The sequence below is a fragment of the Scardinius erythrophthalmus genome (genome assembly GCF_964197995.2).
Source record: "Scardinius erythrophthalmus genome assembly, chromosome: 22".
Lineage (NCBI taxonomy): Eukaryota > Metazoa > Chordata > Actinopteri > Cypriniformes > Leuciscidae > Scardinius > Scardinius erythrophthalmus.
Window position 1 is genome coordinate 6,995,495 of NC_138242.1, and position 23,052 is coordinate 7,018,546.

At 39.6% G+C, this 23,052-nt stretch overlaps 1 protein-coding gene across 1 annotated transcript; it reads right to left on the reverse strand.

Moving 5' to 3' along the window:
* Positions 1-11,877: 11,877 nt before the first annotated feature.
* Positions 11,878-21,847, reverse strand: LOC308682607 (uncharacterized protein). The gene is made up of 4 exons (XM_081352438.1): positions 21,220-21,847; positions 20,148-20,238; positions 13,046-13,122; positions 11,878-12,332 (listed from the first exon to the last, which is right to left on the reverse strand). Exons 2-4 carry the CDS (start codon positions 20,233-20,235, stop codon positions 12,024-12,026), a joined length of 474 nt encoding a protein of 157 aa, XP_081208564.1. The 5' UTR covers positions 20,236-20,238; positions 21,220-21,847; the 3' UTR covers positions 11,878-12,023.
* Between the last annotated feature and the right edge of the window lie 1,205 nt (positions 21,848-23,052).

Below are 23,052 nucleotides of genomic sequence, written 5' to 3' on the forward strand. Positions count from 1 at the left end.
GCTGCGTCTGTGTGTAGATGAGATATGCAAAGTGCATGCGAGCTGTGCACACGCTACATTGATTATGGCCAAGTATGCACCTTTAAAATAGCATATGAATAACATGCGCAACGCGCCACTGACTTTAGACTAGGTTTTTCCTGGTCAGTGGCGGAATTGTTTTCTAAACCTGCAAAATAGCACCAGGGAACGTTTGCGCCGGAACACGCCTCCTCTTTGTGCTGAACTGCCCCCGGGAGTGCAAATGCATTTCCTAGTTTACCGACGTGCGTCTGTGGAGGGAAAAGTCCGCTGTGCGCGGGTGCAAAATAGGAATGATACATGTGTCACGGAGTGACAACTAGGAACTATAATTAACTGAATGAGTTCCCGTGGGGAGGCAGTTCCGGCGGGACACCAGGCCGGTTCCGGTGGCCTGTCATGGCTGCCCGTGTTGATGAGCGACAGCTGCAGTGAATTTTGAAGTGGCTATTTCTCCGCTCGTTGTGCAGCGTTCCTTGCAGTGCGGGAAAGTGGAAGGGCAGAACGGAGGCAGCGGGCAGCTGGCGAGCTCGGCTTTGGCCGAAGCGGAGGAGAGTGGCATTATGAAAAGATGCTCTGTGCGGCAGTCTGGTGTCCAGTGTGCATGGCGGCTTGAGAAGAGAGAAGCGGCAGTTTGAAGAGGAGAGGTGCAGACAAGGAAAGCGGACTTGTTTAAAACTGAGGTATGATAAGACGAGAGGGCAGATCGCACAGGACGGGGAAGACTGCATATAAAGAAGGAAGAGCTGGAGATTAGCGGTGTGGTTGAACTGTGTTATCTCATCGAGCAGATGAGTGTTATCTGCCAGTCCTATTAGGAAGTTAATGCCTGTAGTGCCCGCTATCCGCCATAGCTCGGTGAAGCCGCCAAGGCGTTCAGTGAGATCTGGTTTGAAGCCTTTTAATGTCAATTGTGTGTCCATAGCCAACTACCTACACAGCCCTGGGTGTACAGTTTTGACAGTTGAGCAGAAAGAGTCGTCTGGGACCACGAGAAGAGACCTTATTCACTGCGAGTCGATGTGAGTTGCAGTGCCAAATGTGAATTGAACACGTGTGATCATTTGAAGTGACTGAATTGTGCACTGGTGTGAAAACTGTAACTTTATGTCTGCCCGTTTCCCAGTTGACTACTCGTGGGGTTCGAAAGTCAAACTGAAATTAATTAACTGCTGTGTGTTGAGCATATGCTGTACAGGAATACAGCTCCATCCTGTCTGAGTTGAAGAGGATTTATGAGAGATCTATGCATCGCCGTTCTATGAGGAAGAGATCCTGATATCTGCCGCTGCATTCTGCCATTGCCGCCCTGTGGTAAGAAGACTCAGTGTAACTGTTGGATTCTGTACGCACTATTGTTGTTCTATGAACAGAGAAAGAGATCCTGATATCCGCCGCTGCATTCTGCCATTGCCGCCCTGTGGTAAGAAGAATCAGTGTAACTGTTGGATTCTGTACGCACTATTGTTGTTCTATGAACAGAGGAAGAGATCCTGATATCTGCCGCTACATTCTGCCATTGCCGCCCTGTGGTAAGAAGACTCAGTGTAACTGTCGGATTCTGTACGCACTATTGTTGTTCTATGAACAGAGGAAGAGATCCTGATATCTGCCGCTACATTCTGCCATTGCCGCCCTGTGGTAAGAAGACTCAGTGTAACTGTCGGATTCTGTACGCACTATTGTTGTTCTATGAACAGAGGAAGAGATCCTGATATCTGCCGCTACATTCTGCCATTGCCGCCCTGTGGTAAGAAGACTCAGTGTAACTGTCGGATTCTGCACGCACTATTGTTGTTCTATGAACAGAGGAAGAGATCCTGATATCCGCCGCTACATTCTGCCATTACTGCCCTGTGGTAAGAAGATCCAGTTGTTGACTGTTGAATCCTGTACTCACCACTGTTGTTCTGTGAACATAGAGAAACTGCCCTGCCCTGCCCTATCCTCCCCCCATCCCAAACAGAGGTGACACTCAAACGATTGATGCTGTCCTGTGAGAAGAGTAACCCCCTCCCTTGTTGTATATTTCCTGCCAGTTTCTGCTCCACCACTCATGCCTGGCCGAATAGGAGTCGCTGTGCGAATCCTGGTCTGTGTTTGTTCCATTACTTGCTTCCGGCCGAAGAGGAACTGTCGTTTGAATTCCTACCAGTGTGTAATACTCCCCATTGTTCGCTTCTTTCTGTTCGAAAGGGGATCGTTGCACGAACTTCCCGCGCAATCTGGTAGAAGAGAGAAGAGGATCCGTCAGTGGATTTTAGCTTGAGTTTGGACTTATTTTAACTAAATAAAATACAAGTTTTTGATAATACTTATCTTGTCTGGTCTGTTGGTGTCTCTGGGAAACTCCTTGAAAAAAAGAGGTGAAAAAAAAAAAAATCACCGTATATCCCATACATCTGTCCGTCTCTTAACACTAAAAAGATAGTTTACCTATAAAATAAACCACATAACATGTAGACTACAGTGAATGTGTATTAGTGCGCATTTCGCGCCAATCCTGTTTAAACTATAACGTCACGCAGTTTTATAACAATAGCGAGATGGAGAACAAGAATTATTACAGAAACACTGAGTGCTCCTGTCCTGACAGAGCTTTCTTTTTCTTCTTGAATTTTGCCACGCACCATTTTCATATAAATGTGATTTTCATATTCAAACACTAACAGCCTAAACTTAAACTTCAAAGTTACAGCTACGAACTGCATCTGGTTCTCTTACGAGAGTAACGTTACTCTCGTGTTGCTATTGAAGCTGTTATGTATTATAATTTGCTGAATGTACTGTCATACACTCAGTGATTATTAATGTGCCTGATAAGAGTTGATTCTGAACAATACAAAAGAGTTTCTTAACTCTGTGACATAACCTAGAAAATAAATTAGGTGTCACCACTAATGGCCAATCATCACTTAATTAATCACCTAATTAGCTCATTAACTTCAACACTGCTTCAGTGTTAATTTTTAACACTCTGTAGTTGGACCTATATGTACACCGAGGAGTGTTAATTTAACACTGGGGATTTTGCTGTGCACAGTTTTATTAGTGCCAAGCGTCCCGACGGTGACAGTTAATTAAACCTGTTTTTCTCAAAATTCCATTCCAGAAAATCATAGCGATCGGCCGACTTCAGATAAACATAACTTTTGCTACTAACAAGCTATGATAAAAATAAAAACAGATTTGAAAAGGGCTTGATACCAGCTTCCATGTGATATCAAAACCAGTAATAGGTAAAATTTCACCATGTGGTGGGTTTTCCCAGATTGCATCACATAGTCAAAGCTTTGAAAGGTAAACTGAGAAGTCAACGGAATTCAAATGCATATCTATGCAAATTATAATACACATATTCAAACATGGATACAGAAATGTTAATCGTTGGTTAATTTTATATAAATTCTTCTTCCCTTTCACAGATCCTATGAAAAAGCAGTCTTCAAATACTACAGTATCTGAACCACAAGCCCTCAGTTGTGGAAAATGTGAGTCGTACTCAAAGAAGTGACCCTCCACTTGAAGATGAAGATATTTCAACTCTTCTGTTTCTTTGGTTCAGCCGTTTGTTGGCCTAAGTTTGTAAATAATGCATTATTCACTTCTGCATATTGTTTTTCCATGTTCTTCAAAAAAAAATATAAAAATAGCACTGTCATAGCATTTCACTGATCTTTCATGTATTATAATGTATTTTGTTTTTTATGTATTTATTTTGCAATGTACACAAGACTTTTCTTGATTTCAAAGTGTGTGTCTTAACATTTATATTACATCATTTGTGCACTTTTAATATACCATTTTGAATACTGAAGAAAAAAAAAACAGCTTTATAATAAACTAGTGTAATGCTAATACATTTCTAATTAGCTCAAATGCTATTGAAATGTTCTTGAAGCACATTAAAATGAAGCTTCAAATATATTCTAACTGTTTGGGTAAGTTGAAAAAGTTGACATGTAGTTGCAAAGTTACTTATAGATAGCCAGTAGTGATTTTGCCAAGTACAACATGTTCCTGGATCAACATATTTCGTAGATCCTGGAACCACATTCCTGTCCGAAAATTAACCTTATCCATCAAAATAAATTGTGGCCTAAAGGAATGAGCTGGGTGCAAAACAAATTAAGGACAACATCTATGGTATGTTCATGAGTTTTTAAAAGGATTAATGACATAAAAGAGTGTCCACTAGGGGTGTGCAGCAAATGTCTGTATCTGTTAGTGATGCACAATTTTTTTGTCCGAAATGGTTTTGGAGGGCTAAAATCCAAAAAAAAGTGACATTTCCTTAGTGCTTCTCCAATGGTGCATTTTGACTATGTCCGTTTCATGCACACAAAGATATGTTACCAAAACTTCACAAAATATTATTTGCAGTGCATATGCCATCCAATAATAACAATAAGCTTTTGCTATCATAAATCTTTCATGAAAGCATCATTATATCATTAAAAGTTTATATCAAAACTTCTTAATGTGCCGTTTAAATGTTTGTATACACTGTAAAAAGTTTAACTATTATTTACTCAATTTTATTGGTGAAACATTTTTACACTCAAAAAATTGAGTAAATTTTAAAGATGTGAAATCAATGAAATATACTGTATGAATTGAGTAAATGCAAGTAAAAAAATTAAGTAAATCTGAGTAACTGCATCTGGTACATTAACAAATAAAATTTAGTAGAAATAATTTAACATTTAAACATTAAAAAAACAATATTTATGAGTAATATTAACTGTTTTTATTAATGAGTAATATTAACTTTTTTATTTTCTCTAAACCTTTGTAAAATAGTACTCCAGACAACCACCATTATACATTACATTGGCCTTTATTTTCAGTACAGCAATACAGCACATTTTAGACTGTTTTTTCATGTATACAATATTGCCTGCATTTAAACTTATTTAACAAGTAAAAATGAAATATTTAAACATTCAGGTAGCCTAATTCAAGTGTAATCAACCACTCTGTTATCCAATATCCACCGAATCTGCGCTGGTCCTCGTGCCAGAGACAGACTCGCGCTCTGCGGGTGAACTTTGAACTTCATACCGCCGTCCTGCGTTTCACTCACAGTCACTGTCTGAGGCACAGCCGAAATATACTGCGAGCGACTGACATAAGTGCCAATAAACAAAAAGTGATAGTTCTGAGGACATTTTATCATCCAAATGATAATAATTATATTCATTATCATTATGAAAGTCATGTGTTTATGCAAAGCGTTTCAATCACGCAAAAAGACAAACGCGGCTCTCGTCTCGTTTAGGTGTCGAATTACGCCTCTGTATGTTGTTTAGCATTAAATATGATTTAAAGCACAGTAATGATTTTATAGATAAAATAAAACATACACCAACCTGAATTTCACAGTGAAAATGCACCAAATCTGCGACGCTGAGAAGAGAGCTGTTGTTCTGGGTAGGGTTGCACCAGCCGTTCGTAAGTTCTTTCTTAAATTGGAACGTAAAGTCCACACTAGAGGCTTAGTAACTACTAGCTAGTTTGTAACTAACTCTGAACTTTATTCCATTGCACCATTTGTTCGTAAGGCAGAACGTAGCTAGTAGGTCGTAAGCTCTCCGTAAAGTAATGCGTAGTCGCATAATATGACGTTTAGCCTCGGTTATCCAATAGCAGCCTTCAAATACGTGAGCAGATGTTGTGTTGAAATGCTGTGAATTTCAGTTTATCCTTCATTCTTTTGCCTCACGTTACTAACGGTAAAAATAAGTTTCCATTAAATACGATACTTGATCATGAATAGCATAAGTGTTTTTATATGTAACATTCAGAAACTGTATTTGAAATTAAATGAATAAGGATAAATAAATAAATATTGATACAAAAAGCATAAGAAATTACGTTTATTGATTATGACTGATATTTAACATGCACACCATGGACCGATGCACACAGCGACGTGCTGTTTAGGATGGGTTTGTGTTAAAGATAGCCTCTAACAAAGTAATCTTTTCACATAATGTTCTCTCTCTTAAAATGTAAGCAAGTGTAAATGTCTGCATAATCATATATGTATTAAGAATTGAAGTCTGTCAGGTAAAATAATAGCTTATTGATGAAGTTCAGTGTGTTTGATATTTTATTCCATCCGTTACTCCTGATCGGAGGCTGCCGTAAATATTTAGTTTAAACGTAGAGTTACGCTTCAACTAAGTTTAATGGTGCAACGCAAAAATATTTAGAAGTGCGCAAGTCGTAACTTGGTGTCCATTTACGTCAAAACTAGGCTAAGTTATAACTTACGCCCAGCCGGTGCAACCTGGAGACTGGAGAGTTCAAACAGCCACGCTCACTCCAACCGTCGAGTTTTCGTCACGTCAGAGGGTGGGGGAGGGGGGGGGGGGGGCATTGTTTTAATTGAGTAAACTTACTCAATTTTAAGAGCGTGTTAAATATATTAATAATATTGATTTGAATTAAGTAATTTTTTTGTTTCTTGAAACAGATCAGTTTAATTAAACATTCTCAAATATTTTGATAGAAATTTCACATATATATTAAGTATATTATAAAGAAATAATTGGTTAGTCAAATACTAAATTATTTTATTGAAAAAAACTTAAATATATCTGTAAATTTTAGATAAAATTAACTGTTGGATTTTTACTCAATTATTTTGGTATGTTTAACTCAAACAATCAAGTAAACGATATTCAGAGATTTTATTAAGTTAATAAAGTTAAAAATTTCTGTAATATTTACTAAGCCACAGAATAATTTTTTACAGTGTATACTTTTATCTGAGTGTTGATAAAATAGTCAATTTCGTTTTCAGTGTTTTGGTAAAAAAAAAAATAATAATAATAATTTAGTATCTGTATCTAGTATCTGTTTCTGCAATGGCAAACTTATTTGAATCCGTATCTGTATTTGGTTAAAACTGAACGTGGGTGGGGTTTACAGTAGAATTTTGTCAAAACTGTTTTAATTATGTTCCCTTCATAGTTAGCATATAGTATGTGTATGGGACATATTGGATGTGTTCTCACTTATTATTTAATCTGTACATTGTTCGTGTTGGTAAATCATTCAAGACAGAACAGAACTTGCTAGGAGGAATAAGAGCAATTTTGACATAGAGACTATTCCCCTCCAGTGCATTAAATACTTAAGTCTCGGGACTCTTAAAAAATGTATTTGCTCCAACCCAGTTTCCATCACAATGCACACTCACAAAATGTTGCAAAAAATGTCTGCAGTGTTTTTTTTTCTGACCTTCACATTTCTTTTATAATCTGTCCTTGGTGAGTTTTTACCAGCATCTATGGACGGTATGCAAGTAGCTTCTTAAATCCGTAACAAATATTCAAATTGTTTTTTCTACATGTCCCAGATCTCATAGATGGCATGATGCTTTCTTTGGCATACAACTAAGAAACCTTAGATATCTTGCATAACCTTTGAAATTCAATATAGTATTCATTTCAGTCTCACTCTACATCTGCCAAAATAATAGCAAAGCTATTGTGAAAATTCACAGTTGAATTCCTCTTTTGCAAATGTCCCCTTTGAAGTTGTCCAAGGCCATCTTGATGAGTCTGATGGTCTTTTTACAGTGTATATACACACCACCCCTTTCTAGAGTCAGTTCAAGAGTATACATTTCTCTCTGTTCCTCTCTATCTCAGATTGTCTCTCCAGGCCTGAACACATGCTCTCGCACTGTCTGTGAGTGTGGGAACAGATTTTGTAGTTGGATTGAACATGATGTTTTGTAATGGTCCTTGTCCATGTGTTATTTAAATACATCTTACAAAACCTGGGTCATATTTCACCCCAAATCATGAATCAAGATATTTATATTTATATTATTCATACTACTCAAAGTACTGTAAATATGTTCATCTGTAAATGTTTAAATGTTTATTCGGACTAAACCCAACTGTGACCCTACTTTTTACTTTTATACTATTTTTTTATATATATTTTATTCTTAGAATTTGTATTGCTATGTTTCTTGTTGTATTTGTATATGTGCACTGGAAGCTTCAGTACCAAGAAAAATTCCTTGTGGGTGCAAGCACACTTGGCAATAAAGCTCTTTCTGATTCTGATTCTGATTCTGAAAAAAGCAAATGATACAAGTAATCACAAACAATATGATGCAAATAACATATACTGACAAGAAGCTTCTTTTGCAGAGCAACTTTAGTAAGTACTGTATATGTGTGTGTGTGTGTGTGTGTGTGTGTGTGTGTGTGTGTGTGTGTGTGTGTGTGTGTGTGTGTGTGTGTGTGTGTGTTACATCGCTCATAAGTAGATAAATCTCAACCATATGACCAGATTCCACAAAACATCAACCCAGTTATATGTGATAATCAATCCTGTTATTATCTTAGTTATTTTCTCTCTCTCAGATACACTGGGGTTTTCACTCTGTTAGCTTTATAACAGGGATCAGCTCTTAACGCTGACCTCTACAATGTCAACTACACATGTGAGAGGTGACCTTTCACCTCCATAATTAACATGCCCTCCAAGCTTCTGCCTCCACTGAGTCTCCCAGAAGAGAACCACATTTAACACATCTGTCATTAAAGTGCCCAACTATGTTATTTTATTGGTTCCTAATTTTGTTGTCCTACGATAGGTCAAAAACACTTTAATTTGCTTATAATTGGAGCATTACCTCTTTTCTCAGTGTCTGATACGGGTTTGTTTAAGAATCTGGTCTCTCTAAACCCTTCCTGTCTGAAAACAGTGTCTTCTCGACGTGTCGACAACATGAACCAAACTCTTCCAGGCGGGTCAAGGTAGATGTTGTTCGCAGACAGCCAATGAAGAACATAGACTGGCATTACGCACATTTGTTACAAACCTACGTTGGTTTGTGCAGGAAGGAAGGCTGTAATTACTGATGAATTGTTTAAGGCAGTTCAGAATTGTTTCTTCCTTTGCACTTTTTATCTTTGAAACTTTGCAGCGTTTGAACATTTTATATTCACAAACAGCTATATAACACAAACACATTACATTAAAGGTAATATCCGAAAAAGCATTATAGAGGCACTTTACCAGTCTCCTAATTTCCTTGGCCAATGGTGGCTTGCGAACTGCATTTTGTACGCACTAATTTCTGAACCAAGCCGATTGTGAATGCAACTTAAAGGAACACTCCACCCATTTGCATTAAGCTTTGCAATGTTAGAAACCCAGTCATACTATTGAATGGTCGTGCAACATTTTCTCATTTTCCCCTGAGACGAGAGAAATCTGTATTTACATCTTTACACTTCCTCCTACAATGACGCAAAAATCGTCATTTTGCGTCATTGTAGGAGGAAGTGTAAGAGGGGGGATTTCTGTTAAGACTACAAGCACTAGTTCCCACCCTTTCAAACCCGCCCATAGGGGGTTGGACCTAATGCGCTAACAGACCTATCACAGATCAGTGCCAGTGCGTTTGATTTCACCATTCATTGTTTACATGCACACCTTTTGTTTCAATCTAGCTGAATTCATTCCGATTGGTGAATTTGAATGTAGTGTTTACATGAACGCTAAACAAGTGATCGGTTGATGTGTGTTTTACCCTTGCTAAGAAAATACCCGCTCCTCCGTGAGAGATAGCCCAAAGACCGGTGCATGTGCATCTCACAGGCGCTCATCAGTAATCACGCCACCGGCTTTTGCGTTCTACAGTCGCCATTCATCACGTTTACTGTGGCGAGCAGGACGAGGCTAGGGCCACGGGAGAACGATGCGAGGCCGGAGGCGTGATCGGTTGATGTGCGTTTTACCCTTGCTAAGAAAATACTCGCTCCTCCGTGAGAGATACAAGACCAGTGCGTCTCACAGGGGTCGGTCATCAGTAATCACGCCACCGGCCTCGCCTCGTTCTCCCGCGGCCCTAGTCTCGTCCTGTGCGCGACTGTAGAACGCAAAAGCCGAATCCCGGACATTTTGTGCGATCTCAAAAACCCGGGCAGACTCACAGAGACTAATGCCGCGTTCCAGGCAACCTGTAACCCGTGTTTTTCCAACTCGTAACTGGGAGTACATCGATCTAGTACGAGTTCACGGGTGGGAAGTCACGGGTTTGACTGCCGTTCCAGTGCACTTTCACGGGTATAAGGTTGGAAAAACACGGGTTACAGGTTGCCTGGAACGATGTAATCCCAGTTAAGAGTTGGAAAAACACGGTTTACAGGTTGCCTGGAAAGCGGCATAACGTTAGTACTAGCTTAGCTTTGTTGTTTACAACTGCTCTCTAACCGGTAGGCGTGGCTTGGGAGTGGCCTAGTAGAGCAGCGAAGCAAGTGCATTCTGGGAGTTGTTGTCTTTCATCCACATGAGCCAAAAATACATTTTCTGGCTTTTCTCAGTCTAGAAGGCTCCAAATTCAAAAATAATTTCACATTTCTACTACATAAATGACCCAATTTAAATACACATTCATCTTTCCAGAGGTAGAGTTTCCCTTTAAGAATATAGACTATTTTTATAATCACTGCAAGTAGCATGATTTTTACATAAAACTTAATTTAGCATGCTTAATCAAAAATTGTAAAAACAGTAAAAATTACTAAAGGCCCATTCACACCAAGGATGATAACTACTGTGTTATCACAACACCACAACTACAATGATAACGATAAAGATATAGTTCTAAAAATTGTTATTAATATAAAAATAAATAAATAGCAGAACTATAATGATAATGGCAAAGAGCAATGATATCATTCGAATGACTTTCAGAACGATTTTTTTTTTCTAGCTGATGGAATATAAAAACAGCCCATCATTATAGCTTTCGTTCTTGGTGTGTTCAGGCTTTAACACATTATTTTGTGTGAAGAAAACCATGATTTTTTTATTTTTTTTTTTTTTGGAGCTGTCATGCAGAGTTTATTGTATATAACTTTTTTGTGCCACTTCATTAATATTAAATTTTAGTGTAATTTTAAAAAAGTGCATGACACAGCATATCTTTACAGGGGACTTTATGGTTAGAAATGAGGATAGGATTACAACTATATTTATTTGACATAAATGTTCTTTCAGGATCAACAGAAAATGATCCAGGAACATGACTTACTTTCACTGTTTAATAGCAAACAATATGATCTTTTATGATAGTGCTTACTTTTTTTTCTTAATCATTAGCTTCAAATCACTTTTAACCATGAGAATATACCACTTTTTATTATGGTTAGATTAGGAAGTAAGTTTCAATCGACAGTTTTGCCGTTTCCTAGATGGGTTTGTCTATCATATTGAGTTTATTGGGAAACATTTTAATAAGACCAGCTTGAATAACACGCATCCTTCAAATATTATCCATAGCTTAGCTATTGCTTAGCCATACCACACTCTAAACAAAAATGGTGCTAAATAGCACTAAAAGTGGTTCATTGGCTCGTAATCATAGGGGAACCACTTTAAGTGCCATATAGCACCTATCTTTAAAGGTGCTATACAGCACCTTTGTCAAATGGTGCTATGTAGAACCATAAGAGGTGCCATATAGCACCATGGTTGTTTATAATTGCTTCAACAAAAATGGTGCTCAACAGTACCCAACAGTGGTTCTTTGGCTCGTAATAATAGGGGAACCTCTTTTGGTACTATATGGCACTTAAGAAGCTTTATAGCACATTTGTTAAATGGTGCTATATAGAACCATTTATGTTTATTTATTTTTTTACATTTGAGGTAGTAGGGCCCATTATAATGCCAGATACTACAATTGATGAGTCAATATGCTTCTAAATGACAATTACTTACAAGATGGATAATTAATTTCTTAACAAATCGTGGCTTAAAAGATTCAAAATCCTGTAAATCTTACTGAGAAACAAAATACATTACACATTATACACTTTCAAAATAGTTTAATTAATTTCTTTCAGTTGCAAATAAAAACATCAACAACACTTGCTAACTGAGTTGTATACCCTAAAAAATAGAAATTGGAACTGGAAGGAGGCCCAGAAAGAGAAAAAGAGAGAGAGAGAGACTCCTGTCTATGCACAGATTGAGTTGTACACCCTTTTAATCGTGACAGGAAGTCCGGCTGTATCCTTCATTTTTAAAACAACGCACTCCAAAAAGGTCATTGTCTTTTTCAGTCCTTTAGGATATTGGATCCCAAACAGAAAATACGCACAAAGGACGAGGCCCAGTGCCATCGAGATGTCCTCACTCTCTTCTGTAATTGACTGGCCATCCAACATGATCACAATGTGGCCATACTGCATGGGATGACCCTCCTTGCAGCCTTTAAGCACCATTTTAGGTGTTGGGGTGTCAGGAGGGCAGGTCTGAGCATGGCCCTGGGGGAGAGGGGATAATAGCATTAACCATCTTCTCATATTTATTTGAAAGGCAAACCTTAAAAATATTTAAAGCAATAAGCCCCTTGAAGCAGTGTTTTACAGTGAATTTAGAACAGCTAAGGGGCGGAGTGCCTAAAAACCCCTTAGCTGTTCTAAATTCACTGTAAAACACGGCTTCAAGGGGCTTATTGCTTTTATAAAACGGTTACTCCATAAAAATATTCATTTTAATATTTATTTTATTCATAAAATAAACACCAGCAACAAAAAAATATAACATTATATCACATTTATTCCTCAGACAAGCAATGTAGTTCCAGAGGTTGCCAATCAACACATGGAGCAACAAAGACAGTAACAAACAGCAGTTGCGCAGTAACACTAATGTAATGCGGTCACAGGTGTTATGTTTGTTGAGTAATTTACAACGGCTTCAAACGCGGCTCAACCAATCAGAATCAAGGACCGGAACTATCCGTTTTATAATTAATGTTAACTCCTGTCATACAACTGCTCAAATACTTTTGGCCATTAACTGAAAATGAATGTAATTTTCTCTGCACTTTGATGGCATAGTTTGTGTAGACCAACAAACAAAAAACTAGGCCTAATGTTTGCATTGAAATCATTTGCACAACAAAATGGGCAATAAGTGCAGTGCTTTGATTAGATTGTGCTCCACACACTGTAGTTAACTGTTCATGGCTCACCTCAACTTCAAACAGCAACCCCGAGTCCTCCTTAAACAGTGCAGGCAAGAGCAGAATAGCTGCTTCCAACTGTAGGCCTTTAAACAAAAAAACATCATCAGGTTAACATAACATGGTGGATGCTTTTACCCAATGTTTTCTTTGTTTTTTAAACATTCTTTACTAACACAGTAATTAGTACTCCTCTTAATTACCCTTAACTACTAATTAGTCATTACTATTACGCAAGACAGATACATGCAGGAAGGTATGATCTCAGGCAGATAGGGTGTCAGTCAGTGGTTAGGGCTGTAACGATATGCGATATGAAACTGAAATCGCGACACTCAGATCCACAAACCTGTGTCGCGGTGTGAGAAGGCAGAATCGCGAAAGAGTGGGGGGTGTGGGGTGTGGGGTGTGGGAGCTATTCATCCTCAACACATCCTTTTTCAGTCGCGGAAAATACTTTTCAATACTCATCTGGATTGAAGCAGCAAACATTGTGTAAAAGTAAAAAAAAAAAAAGACAACATTATTTATAATAAGTTTGATTGATTCACAGCTCAGGAGTTTGATTGCTTCACAGCTTTCCTGGGTCAAAATTCGTCTTTGGTGGTGGCCGACACTGTCATTGTCACGGAGTCACTTGACAATGACACACCTCAATCAGCATTAACTCAGCGCACCTGGTCCCGCTCATCATCTCCGGAGTTCTAATCAGCTTCACCAGCACTGAATCATTACTCACCTCTGATGCACACTGCATATAAACCTCAGTCACTTTTCAACCAGCGTCCGGTCTCGTCTTACAATACCCGTGACTCTGGTTCCCTGCCTTAATTGTCTGTTTCAAGGATATCCTCTCGCAAGTACCTGTGGTATTATTCTAACATCTGTTCTGTTTCCCCAGCAGCCGCTGGGCGCGGTGGGCACCCCTGAGCACCTCCATCGGGGTATGAGCGGATCATCTCCTCGACTCCTCTCCCATGCTGTGAGAATTCTAAAGACTGTTCCCGTTTCTGCATCCCTTCAAACTGCTTTCACGTTTCAGTCCGTGTATAGACTGTGGTATGAGTGTCCCCCAATTTCCCCAAGCCATCGTGTGTTGTGGAGTTGCACAACGTGTCAAATAAACATTGTTAACCTACTTCTGTGTCTACGTTCCTCAGTAGTTTATGACAGAAGACCGGACCACACTAATGCAAGCTCCACCTGCTCGTGAGGTCCCGGCTGCGAGGACAGAGGCTGCTCGGGGTGTCACCGCACAAGCTGCCACCACATCTCAGCCGCACGCCGCCGCCGCCGCTACTGCATCATCCATCTCACATCCTTCGCTTCAGGAAACCCTCGCGGAACTCAGTCACACATTGCAAGCCCTCAGACCTGCCTCCGCCAGTCCCATGGCCAAACCCACATCATATTCGGGCGAGGAGGAATGCAGTGGTTTCCTCTTGCAATGGCAACTTTATATGGAGATAAATGCTAATAAATTTGTTTCAGAAAGAGCAAAAATTGCTTTTATTATCTCCCTACTCACTGGGCGCGCGCTGAATTGGGCACAAGCCTTGTGGAATGCCGACGTTCCCGCAATACAGACTTTGAGTAACTTTATTGAACATATTCGAGTGGTTTTTGCCCAAACGTCTAGTGTTGTTTCAGTACACGACCAGCTGTTTCGTCTTCGCCAAGGCAGATCTACTGTTTCTGAGTATGCGTTGCAGTTCCGGACTATCGCCGCTAATAGCGGCTGGAATGAAACAGCATTGATGACCGCATACCGACAGGGACTGAATTCTGAAATCTGCCTACAGCTAAAAAACTGATTCAACGGTCCATTTTCATTGCTCAACATCGCGCGGCTTGCCTGGGCTCTACCACTGCACCCTCTCCACGATTCTCCTCGCCCATCACACCTCCAGCACCCGAGCCGATGGAGATCGATTCAGGTCATCTAACCCCCGCAGAACGTACCCGCCGGCGCAACAATCATTTGTGTCTCTACTGCGGAGCCTCGGGTCATTTCCGCCTGGATTGCCCCATTCGTCCCAGGCGTTCAACATTGAGTTCTGTTGCTCTACCTTTCCCAATTACAAACCTGAAACAAACTCCGGTATTCATCACCTTTCGTAAACACTCTGTTTCAGCAAAAGCCCTGATTGACTCTGGCGCGGCCGGGAATTTCATGTCCGCATCATTGCTCAGCCGTCTTCAAGCCCGCCGCCAACGACTATCTTAACCACCCATTCCAGGTAATCACGGACCATCGCAATCTGGAGTATCTTAGAGATGCCAAGAGGTTGAATCCTCGTCAAGCACGGTGGGCGTTATTCTTCACTTGCTTTCACTTCTCCGTAACCTACCGTCCTGGATCAAAGAACCTCAAGGCAGATGCCTTATCCCACTTGTACCAACTCGAAACCTCTACTGAAAGTGATGAGACCATCCTCCCTCCAGCCATAATCGTCAGCCCCATCCAGTGGAACATCAATGAACTCATAGCCGACGCCACCCAGAATGAACCTGCTCCGCCGGGAGGTCCTGAGGGGAAGATCTTCGTTCCATCTAACCTCCGCATTCCTCTCATTGACTCTGTGCATACCTCTCCGGGCTCTGGACACCCAGGCAGCCAACAAACCCTCTCACTCCTCCAGCAACGCTACTGGTGGTCTAGGATGGTCCAGGATACCTCCCGGTATGTACAAGGATGTACCGCTTGCGCAATGGCCAAGGTTTCTTTGACGTCTACCTGAAGGAAAACTGATGCCCTTGCCTATCCCGAACCGACCCTGGTCCCACATTGCAGTTGATTTTGTAACTGACTTACCTCCCTCTGACAATATGACCTGCATACTCGTGGTCGTAGACAGATTCTCTAAGTCCTGCAAGTTGCTCGCCCTTTCTGGGCTCCCTACAGCATTCAAGACTGCCGAGTTATTATTCTCTGCAATATTTCGTCACTTTGGGATTCCAGAAGACATTGTGTCAGATAGAGGACCTCAATTCATCTCTCGCGTCTGGAGGTCATTCTTTAAACTATTAGGAGTTTCAGTCAGTCTGACGTCGGGGTACCATCCTCAATCAAACGGCCAAGCGGAGCGCAAGATCCAAGAGATTGGGAGGTATCTACGAACCTACTGCCACGAAGCTCAGGACCACTGGAACCAGTACCTCCCATGGGCAAAATATGGCTCCCTTTTAATAAGGCTGTAACAATGGCTGCCCCCCAAAAAATTATTAATTAAACTGTTCAGGAGCCAGACGAGTCAAAACTTGTTAACTAAAAAAAGATATGTAATAAATTTCAGTTTCCCGGAAAATATCTCAAACCACCCATACACAAAATGAATGCCTTCCAATACCCACAATAACACAGAATAGGGGCTTTAACGAAATTTCAGGTCAAAATTTATTTACGAAAACATATAAAAAATTACACAAACAGCGTTTGTATGTTTTCACACTAAATGTTGTCTATGCACGACTGGACCATCACCATTTCTACTATGTGTTACAAATAGGGTTGGGTATCGGTTGGGTTTTATCCGATACCAGTACCTACTCGGTATAAAAAAATTAATAAAAAAGTCATGCACTGAAATTTTCGTTCTTGTTCGGTCTCATTACTACCGTTTATGTCGGAACCGGTTCCCTATTGGCACCGCGTTTCCGGTACCCAACCTTAGTTACATATGACCCTCTTGGTTATGTACGTCTGGCAAGAATCATGTATTGGATGTATTGTATTGGTTGCAGTGCAATTAATCAAGCATTAATCAAGCTAGAAAGGCACAAGTAGCAGCAACTTACATTGTTTTCTTACTAAGGTGGTCAAAAAGAGTCTGGATCAATAGATTTCGTAGTTTTGTTTTACTTGCACTCTTCAGATCAGAATCTCTTCTGTCTATGGCCATCCTCAGCACTGTTGGAATCACTAAAGAGGTATCTGGACTGGACTGTGCTTGGCTGGAGTTATCATTGTTTCTTGGAGGGTTCTCTCTGCAGAGAAAAAAATGGAGGAAGAAAAGGGAAACTCAATAAGAGACTTGGCCATCAAAAAATAGAATCAAATTAGCAAATTAACAGTTAGTAAAACACTGGTGAACTACAATGTAACAGAGTGGGCACAGTGCTGTGTTTTGGCATATGGGATACTGTTCTGATTACCTGGTCATTGGTGTGCTTTTAAGTTTATCCAACTGGGCCAGAAACAGACTCTGCTTGCGAATGACCGGAATGAGCCTCTCAGACATCCTCTCTGAGATAATAGCAAGAGTGGCTCCATCTATCTCATGTTCTGGAAACGAGAAAGCATTTAATTAAGAAGGAGGGGTTCAACAAATAGCAAGCATTGTTATGAATTTATCAATTAGACCTTGCATTGTGATTGGCAAAGCTACATTCCAGGGAGTGACAAAATCTTGTGATAAATTTGTATTCTGTTGATCAATTGCAGTAGTCAGAGCTAAATTAATGATGTTGTAGCTTAGCAAATGCTAATCTCCTTTCAGGAGAGCATTGGTAAAATAGGTTGAGTGGTATTGGTTAATTACAAATTAAAGCTTGACTGGCACATTGCATCGCTAACACCAAGATTCTGATTCTGTTCATCACTGAAATCAAACAAATCATTAGCCTAAACTTAAATCAATTTAAAGTTGCAAATAACTTAGTATATCTCACAGGCCGATGAAGCAGTGTGATGAACAGGTTGTCTTCTTGATCCGTGTATGCGTCAAGGGCATGGAAGTCAGTTTCCTCCCCAGGTGTAATGGCCACCCACTGAGTTGTCGACTGGACACCGTAGGCATGCAGATGCTCAGAGAAGCACCAAGTTTTGTAGAGTCTTCCGCACAATTTCCACTGACTGTGGTACTTGACAATATGTAAAACTTTCAAAAAAACTGGGATTTCCTCAGCATGCACAAGGTCAAGGATCAAGAAGTCTCCAGTGGTGTATTTGACTCTGTCATATATCACTTGTTTGGTTTTCCAGAGTGTCTCACTCAGTTCAGCAGTGTCCTCTGCAATAATCTCTCTAAGCTGAGAGGGTAGTGCATTCAAACGTATCTCTATTAAAGAGTACGGGACATCTTCCGAGCCATGGTTTCCAGTTGATTGTGCTTCCCAACACTGGCGCATTTGATAGCGCTTTGCCAGAGTCTTTGCAATATTCTGGTAATTGTTTACAATCGATGAAAGGCGCTTAAAGTACAGGTGTTTGGCCTCATATCTGAGACACCAATGTGCTCTCAGTGGGCCGTGCTGTTTGATTAATCGAGGATAGTGAACCAGAAAGTGAATCTTTGGAGTGAAGTTGTCAGGGAAAAGCTTCTGAAAACTCTTCAGAAATTCTGTGATGAGAGCAGATAATGGACTCAGCCAACTTGTTTTGATCACAGGTGCCAGTACTATGTCACATATAGATCTAAATAGCAAATAGAGAGCCCAGTAAGTGTTTTCCTGAGGAATGAAGCTTCCAATCAAAAAAGGTAAGAGTCGGAAAAGGGTTAGTTTTTCAACAGCTTTTCCTGGGATGACACCTTGCAGCAGAGCAGATGGCTTCAGCAAAACAGGCCTGTGAGTGATATCGTTTTGTCCAAAGGGGAACTGTTGTAGCTGTTCATTAAACTGTTCCAGTGTTACCAGCCTTTCACGGGTAAGCTTCAGCAAGACTAATTTCAGAACCTGTGGGATGACCCCTTCAAGAATATCATGCATCAAGTCAGGCGGAAAGGATTCAGTAACCTCAAAATGAGGCAGTTTATCAAAAGGACAGCGTCTAGTAACACCATACAAGGATTTACCATCTGACACTTGTAAATGTCTACGGTGTGTGTCAGGAGTCCGGAGAATACACTCACTTTCCTCAGTTTTGGTACCAATGTCACGGTGATGGCACAGACAGAAACGACAGATCCGTCCTTGACTAAAGCAAGTATTGAAGCCAGCCAAGGAATGGGCTGATAAATTGTCAGCACAAATGGAAATCACGGAGCCTTTGAAAACGCAGGACTGGTCTTCAATGTCAACTGATACACCACGGCACTGAAGTTCACAAAGGTCACGAAGAAGAGGATGCAAAATTTGCTCATAACCATACTTCTGAAGCAATCGGTTTCTGACAAGTACTGCCACATGTATATTTTGAAGACTGGAACGATACTTCAGAGGAATATTTCCAAGAACAAAGTAGACACTTAAAATTTTGTGGATTTGCCTTTTGGATCCTAAACAATTTACAATTTCAAATTCATCAGTATATAACTGGAGCCGCAGCTGTGTCTCAGAACCATCAAAAAAGGGATGCTGCTGAAAAATTAATCCATCTGTGAAGTCTTTAAGTGTTTCTCCATCAAAAACTGGGTTTTCCACAACATAATGAAAAACATCATCTTTTTTCAGAATATTTTTTAAAACTTCCAAAATGGGAATATACTGGAAAGTCTCTTTTCTTCCTGTTGAGTCATATCCGAGTAAATACTCGACTGGTTCAATTAACCCAAACTCGCTAATACAGTATCTCTCAAACTGATAGTCTGACACAACAACATCAAAACACTTCCCAAAGAGGTTGTCTTCAACCAAGGACTTCAAGTTTGAATGATTGTCAATATTGATATTTGTTTCTTCTAGACAGAAGTGTAGAAGGTCCCTAGACTGTTCATTAAAAAGTTCAATGAGTATTTTCACTTCACGAGTAATAGTATGCCGAACAGTTTTGGGGAGGATGTGCTTTTCTTGAAGTTTTAAACAAAACAGTGCAAAATGTCTCTCAATTAGTGATCTGAATCCACATATTTTTTCTGAAAAAGAGATATTTGGTTCTTCAGAATCAAAAGTCTCCTCGAAATCGTTAGAAGTAGTTGAGGTGCCTGGAATCTCCTGATTGTTCTCAGAATCCTCTGCGTCTCTCGAGATTTTATGAGTCCGAAAAACATGGACACGTAAAGAACTCACTCTTTTGTACCTTTTTTGGCAGCCATTGTGTCCACATACAACAGAGAAATGTGGCTCATTCTCATGGAAATACTGCAGGTGTTTGAGGTATTTGTTGTAAGAGACTGTTCTTACATGGCAGTTAGGGCACTGGTGCATTGATCACAGAATACTTGAAGCTCACCCACAAAAGTTTCACAGAATTCACCCAAGTCAGTATCTCTCAACCACTGGCAAACTTGGACAGAAGTCCAACATTTGAAGTCTGTCATAACCTGAAGAAAGGGAGAAAATAACAAAACAAATTACAACACTAGGATGAATGTAAGCCTATAGACCTATCTGCAGCCCAGTGATGACAAACATTCATTATTTAATTATTTTGTGCATGTTGACCATATTATGATTTATGAAGTAATAAAAAGATATACCTGAAATTCCCTGTGTAAAAACATTATAGTCTAATATGTCAACAAAATAAAATAATAATTTTCAACCTGGCTTAATCCAGTGTTTCAGTTCTTGAAATATAATATGCAAATTAGCAGATATTTTGATTAGATACAAAATACCATTTGCATATTTAAACATAACATTTTAGAAAACCTGTAACAAAATAATATTGTTTTAATGTAAATAATCAACTAGGAAAGTTGCATGGTGATATCTATTAGTTAAATTTGAGTACCCTATTTACCTTAAGTGTACTCTAGACACTAGCAGAGACACTAAAGGTAAAGACAGTATCCATGGTAACGAAAGCCCGCCACTGGGGGAACAAACTGTCAGCCGTTAGACCACCAATATTATAAAGAGGCTATTACACGGGAGTGTTATAACGTTATATCTAGAGATAGTCAAGAAAATAACGACCCCGTTACACTTACTTACACTTCAGTGTTCGTGAAACAACAAATATCCCTAACCGTTTCTCCTAACGTTAAGTTACACCTCTCTCTGTGTGTAACGTTATTGCTTGAGCTTTGTCGATTAAGTTAGACCGGGCCAGACCAGGCGTTTCAGTATGTTTGGTTAAAACTTACGTCAATGGGATGCTATTCGCTTTGTTTATTGGGCAAAAAATCAACCTGCAAGTTAACGTTTTATTAGCCAACACGGTTGGTCAGGCTCCACAGTCAGCTAACCTTAGCATTAACGTCACAAAACATGGTAAAATGTTTGCAAAATACAATAAAAAGTTTCCCCTGACAACGTTAATAGTATATTCCTGTCGCAGTATGTGCTATGACACTCACCTCGAAAAAAATATCTTCTTCTGTCTCTTTTTGAAGTCTGTTCGTCCTGGCTTTGGTTGACGTCGAGTCCAATGGTCCAACGACGCAGTTGTTCTAGAATTTTCTTTGAGGAATGCGGCGCTCGCGCTCGCGCTCGCTCTCGCTCACGTGCACCTGACATGCACACAGTGCACACTAATCGGCGCGTACGTTTTTATTTAATTATATATTTATTTATTATGATTTTTTTTTTACTTTCAAAATGACAGAATTCAACAACAAGTTCTTGACACATTTTCAAATTTTGTAAGTATAAATTTAAACACGTTTTTAAACATAACTTCTCTCGTCACTCATTTGTTTAGCCTAATTATTTGACTAGGCCTACACAAATATCAAAAAGCAGTTCATATATAGCTTTTTATTGAAGTTTGTGACATAATTTCGGTAGGCTTGTCATCAATCTGACTTCACATCCACACAAATTTTTATTTTATTTTTTTCTGTGGTCAAAAAGTCTTGTGTGGGGGCCCTGGAATATATATAGGCGGGCCTTGTATTCAGGAAAATCACTATATTTTAATGTTGTGTTTCTATTCCTATCACCAACTAAACTAAGAGACTAGAGAGAGAGAGAGAGAGAACCTTTAAATAACTGTAGGTGCTTAAAGGAGAACTCCGGTCAATTTTAACATTGAGCTCATTTTTTTGTACATTTGGAGTGCTGTCAATACAGAGAACAACGACAAAAATCGGTGTTGCCTACACCGAGTAATTCTATTTTTAAAATTTGCACCCTGTTGACTTCAATGGGGCAAGTACTAAACCTGCTTTTAGCCTCTTAACATCCTTGATGTGTCATTACAAGTGCACAGAAAATGTGAGTGATTCCTTCAGAGTAAACACGAGTGAATCTGACTGCAGTAGATGTAAAAGATATGTATACAAATTATGTTATTTAAGCCAGCGCAAATACCTGTTTACATCCTGTTTTTCGGTTGAAGTCCAAAGTAGTCGATTGCCGAGTTCACACGCATAGGTTTAGTTACCTATGATCACGCGCGTGAACTCGGCAATCGATTACTTTGGACTTCAACCGAAAAACAGGATGTAAACAGGTATTTGCGCTGGCTTAAATAACATCATTTTTATACATTTCTTTCACATCTACTGCAGTCAGATCCACTCGTGTTCACTCAGAAGGAATCACTCACATTTTCTGTGCACTTGTAATGACACATCAAGGATGTTAAGAGCCTAAAAGCAGGTTTAGTACTTGCCCTATTGAAGTCAACAGGGTGCAAATTTTAAAAATAGAATAACTCGGTGTAGGCAACACCGATTTTTGTAGTTGTTCTCTGTATTGACAGCACTCCAAATGTACAATAAAATGAGCTCAATGTTAAAATTGACCGGAGTTCTCCTTTAACAGGTTTTTTGGTAATGGTGCCATATAGCACCTTTACCACCCCAAAGAACCGCTGAAGAACCGCACTGGGCTTAACAGGTTCTTTAAATGGTAGTGGTGCTATATAGCACCTTAACCACCGCAAAGAACCCCTGAAGAACCGCTGAAGAACCATTTTTTTTTAGAGTGCACAGCTACGAAACCACAGTTTTGAAAGCTGCCAAAACATGCCTTTCAGCATATTTATTGAAGCCATTTGTGCCTCACCCATATTTTTTCTTGTTTATCCTGTGTGAAAGCATATCTGCATGTCTGTAATTGAACATTCATTTTACTTTGTGTGTTTGTCATCATAGTTGTTTACTTATAATTGAATTTGATGTTTCCTGGCACATTATTTCTGTAAAACTTTTATGTTTCCTTTTTGAGCCTCATTTTGAGGGGAA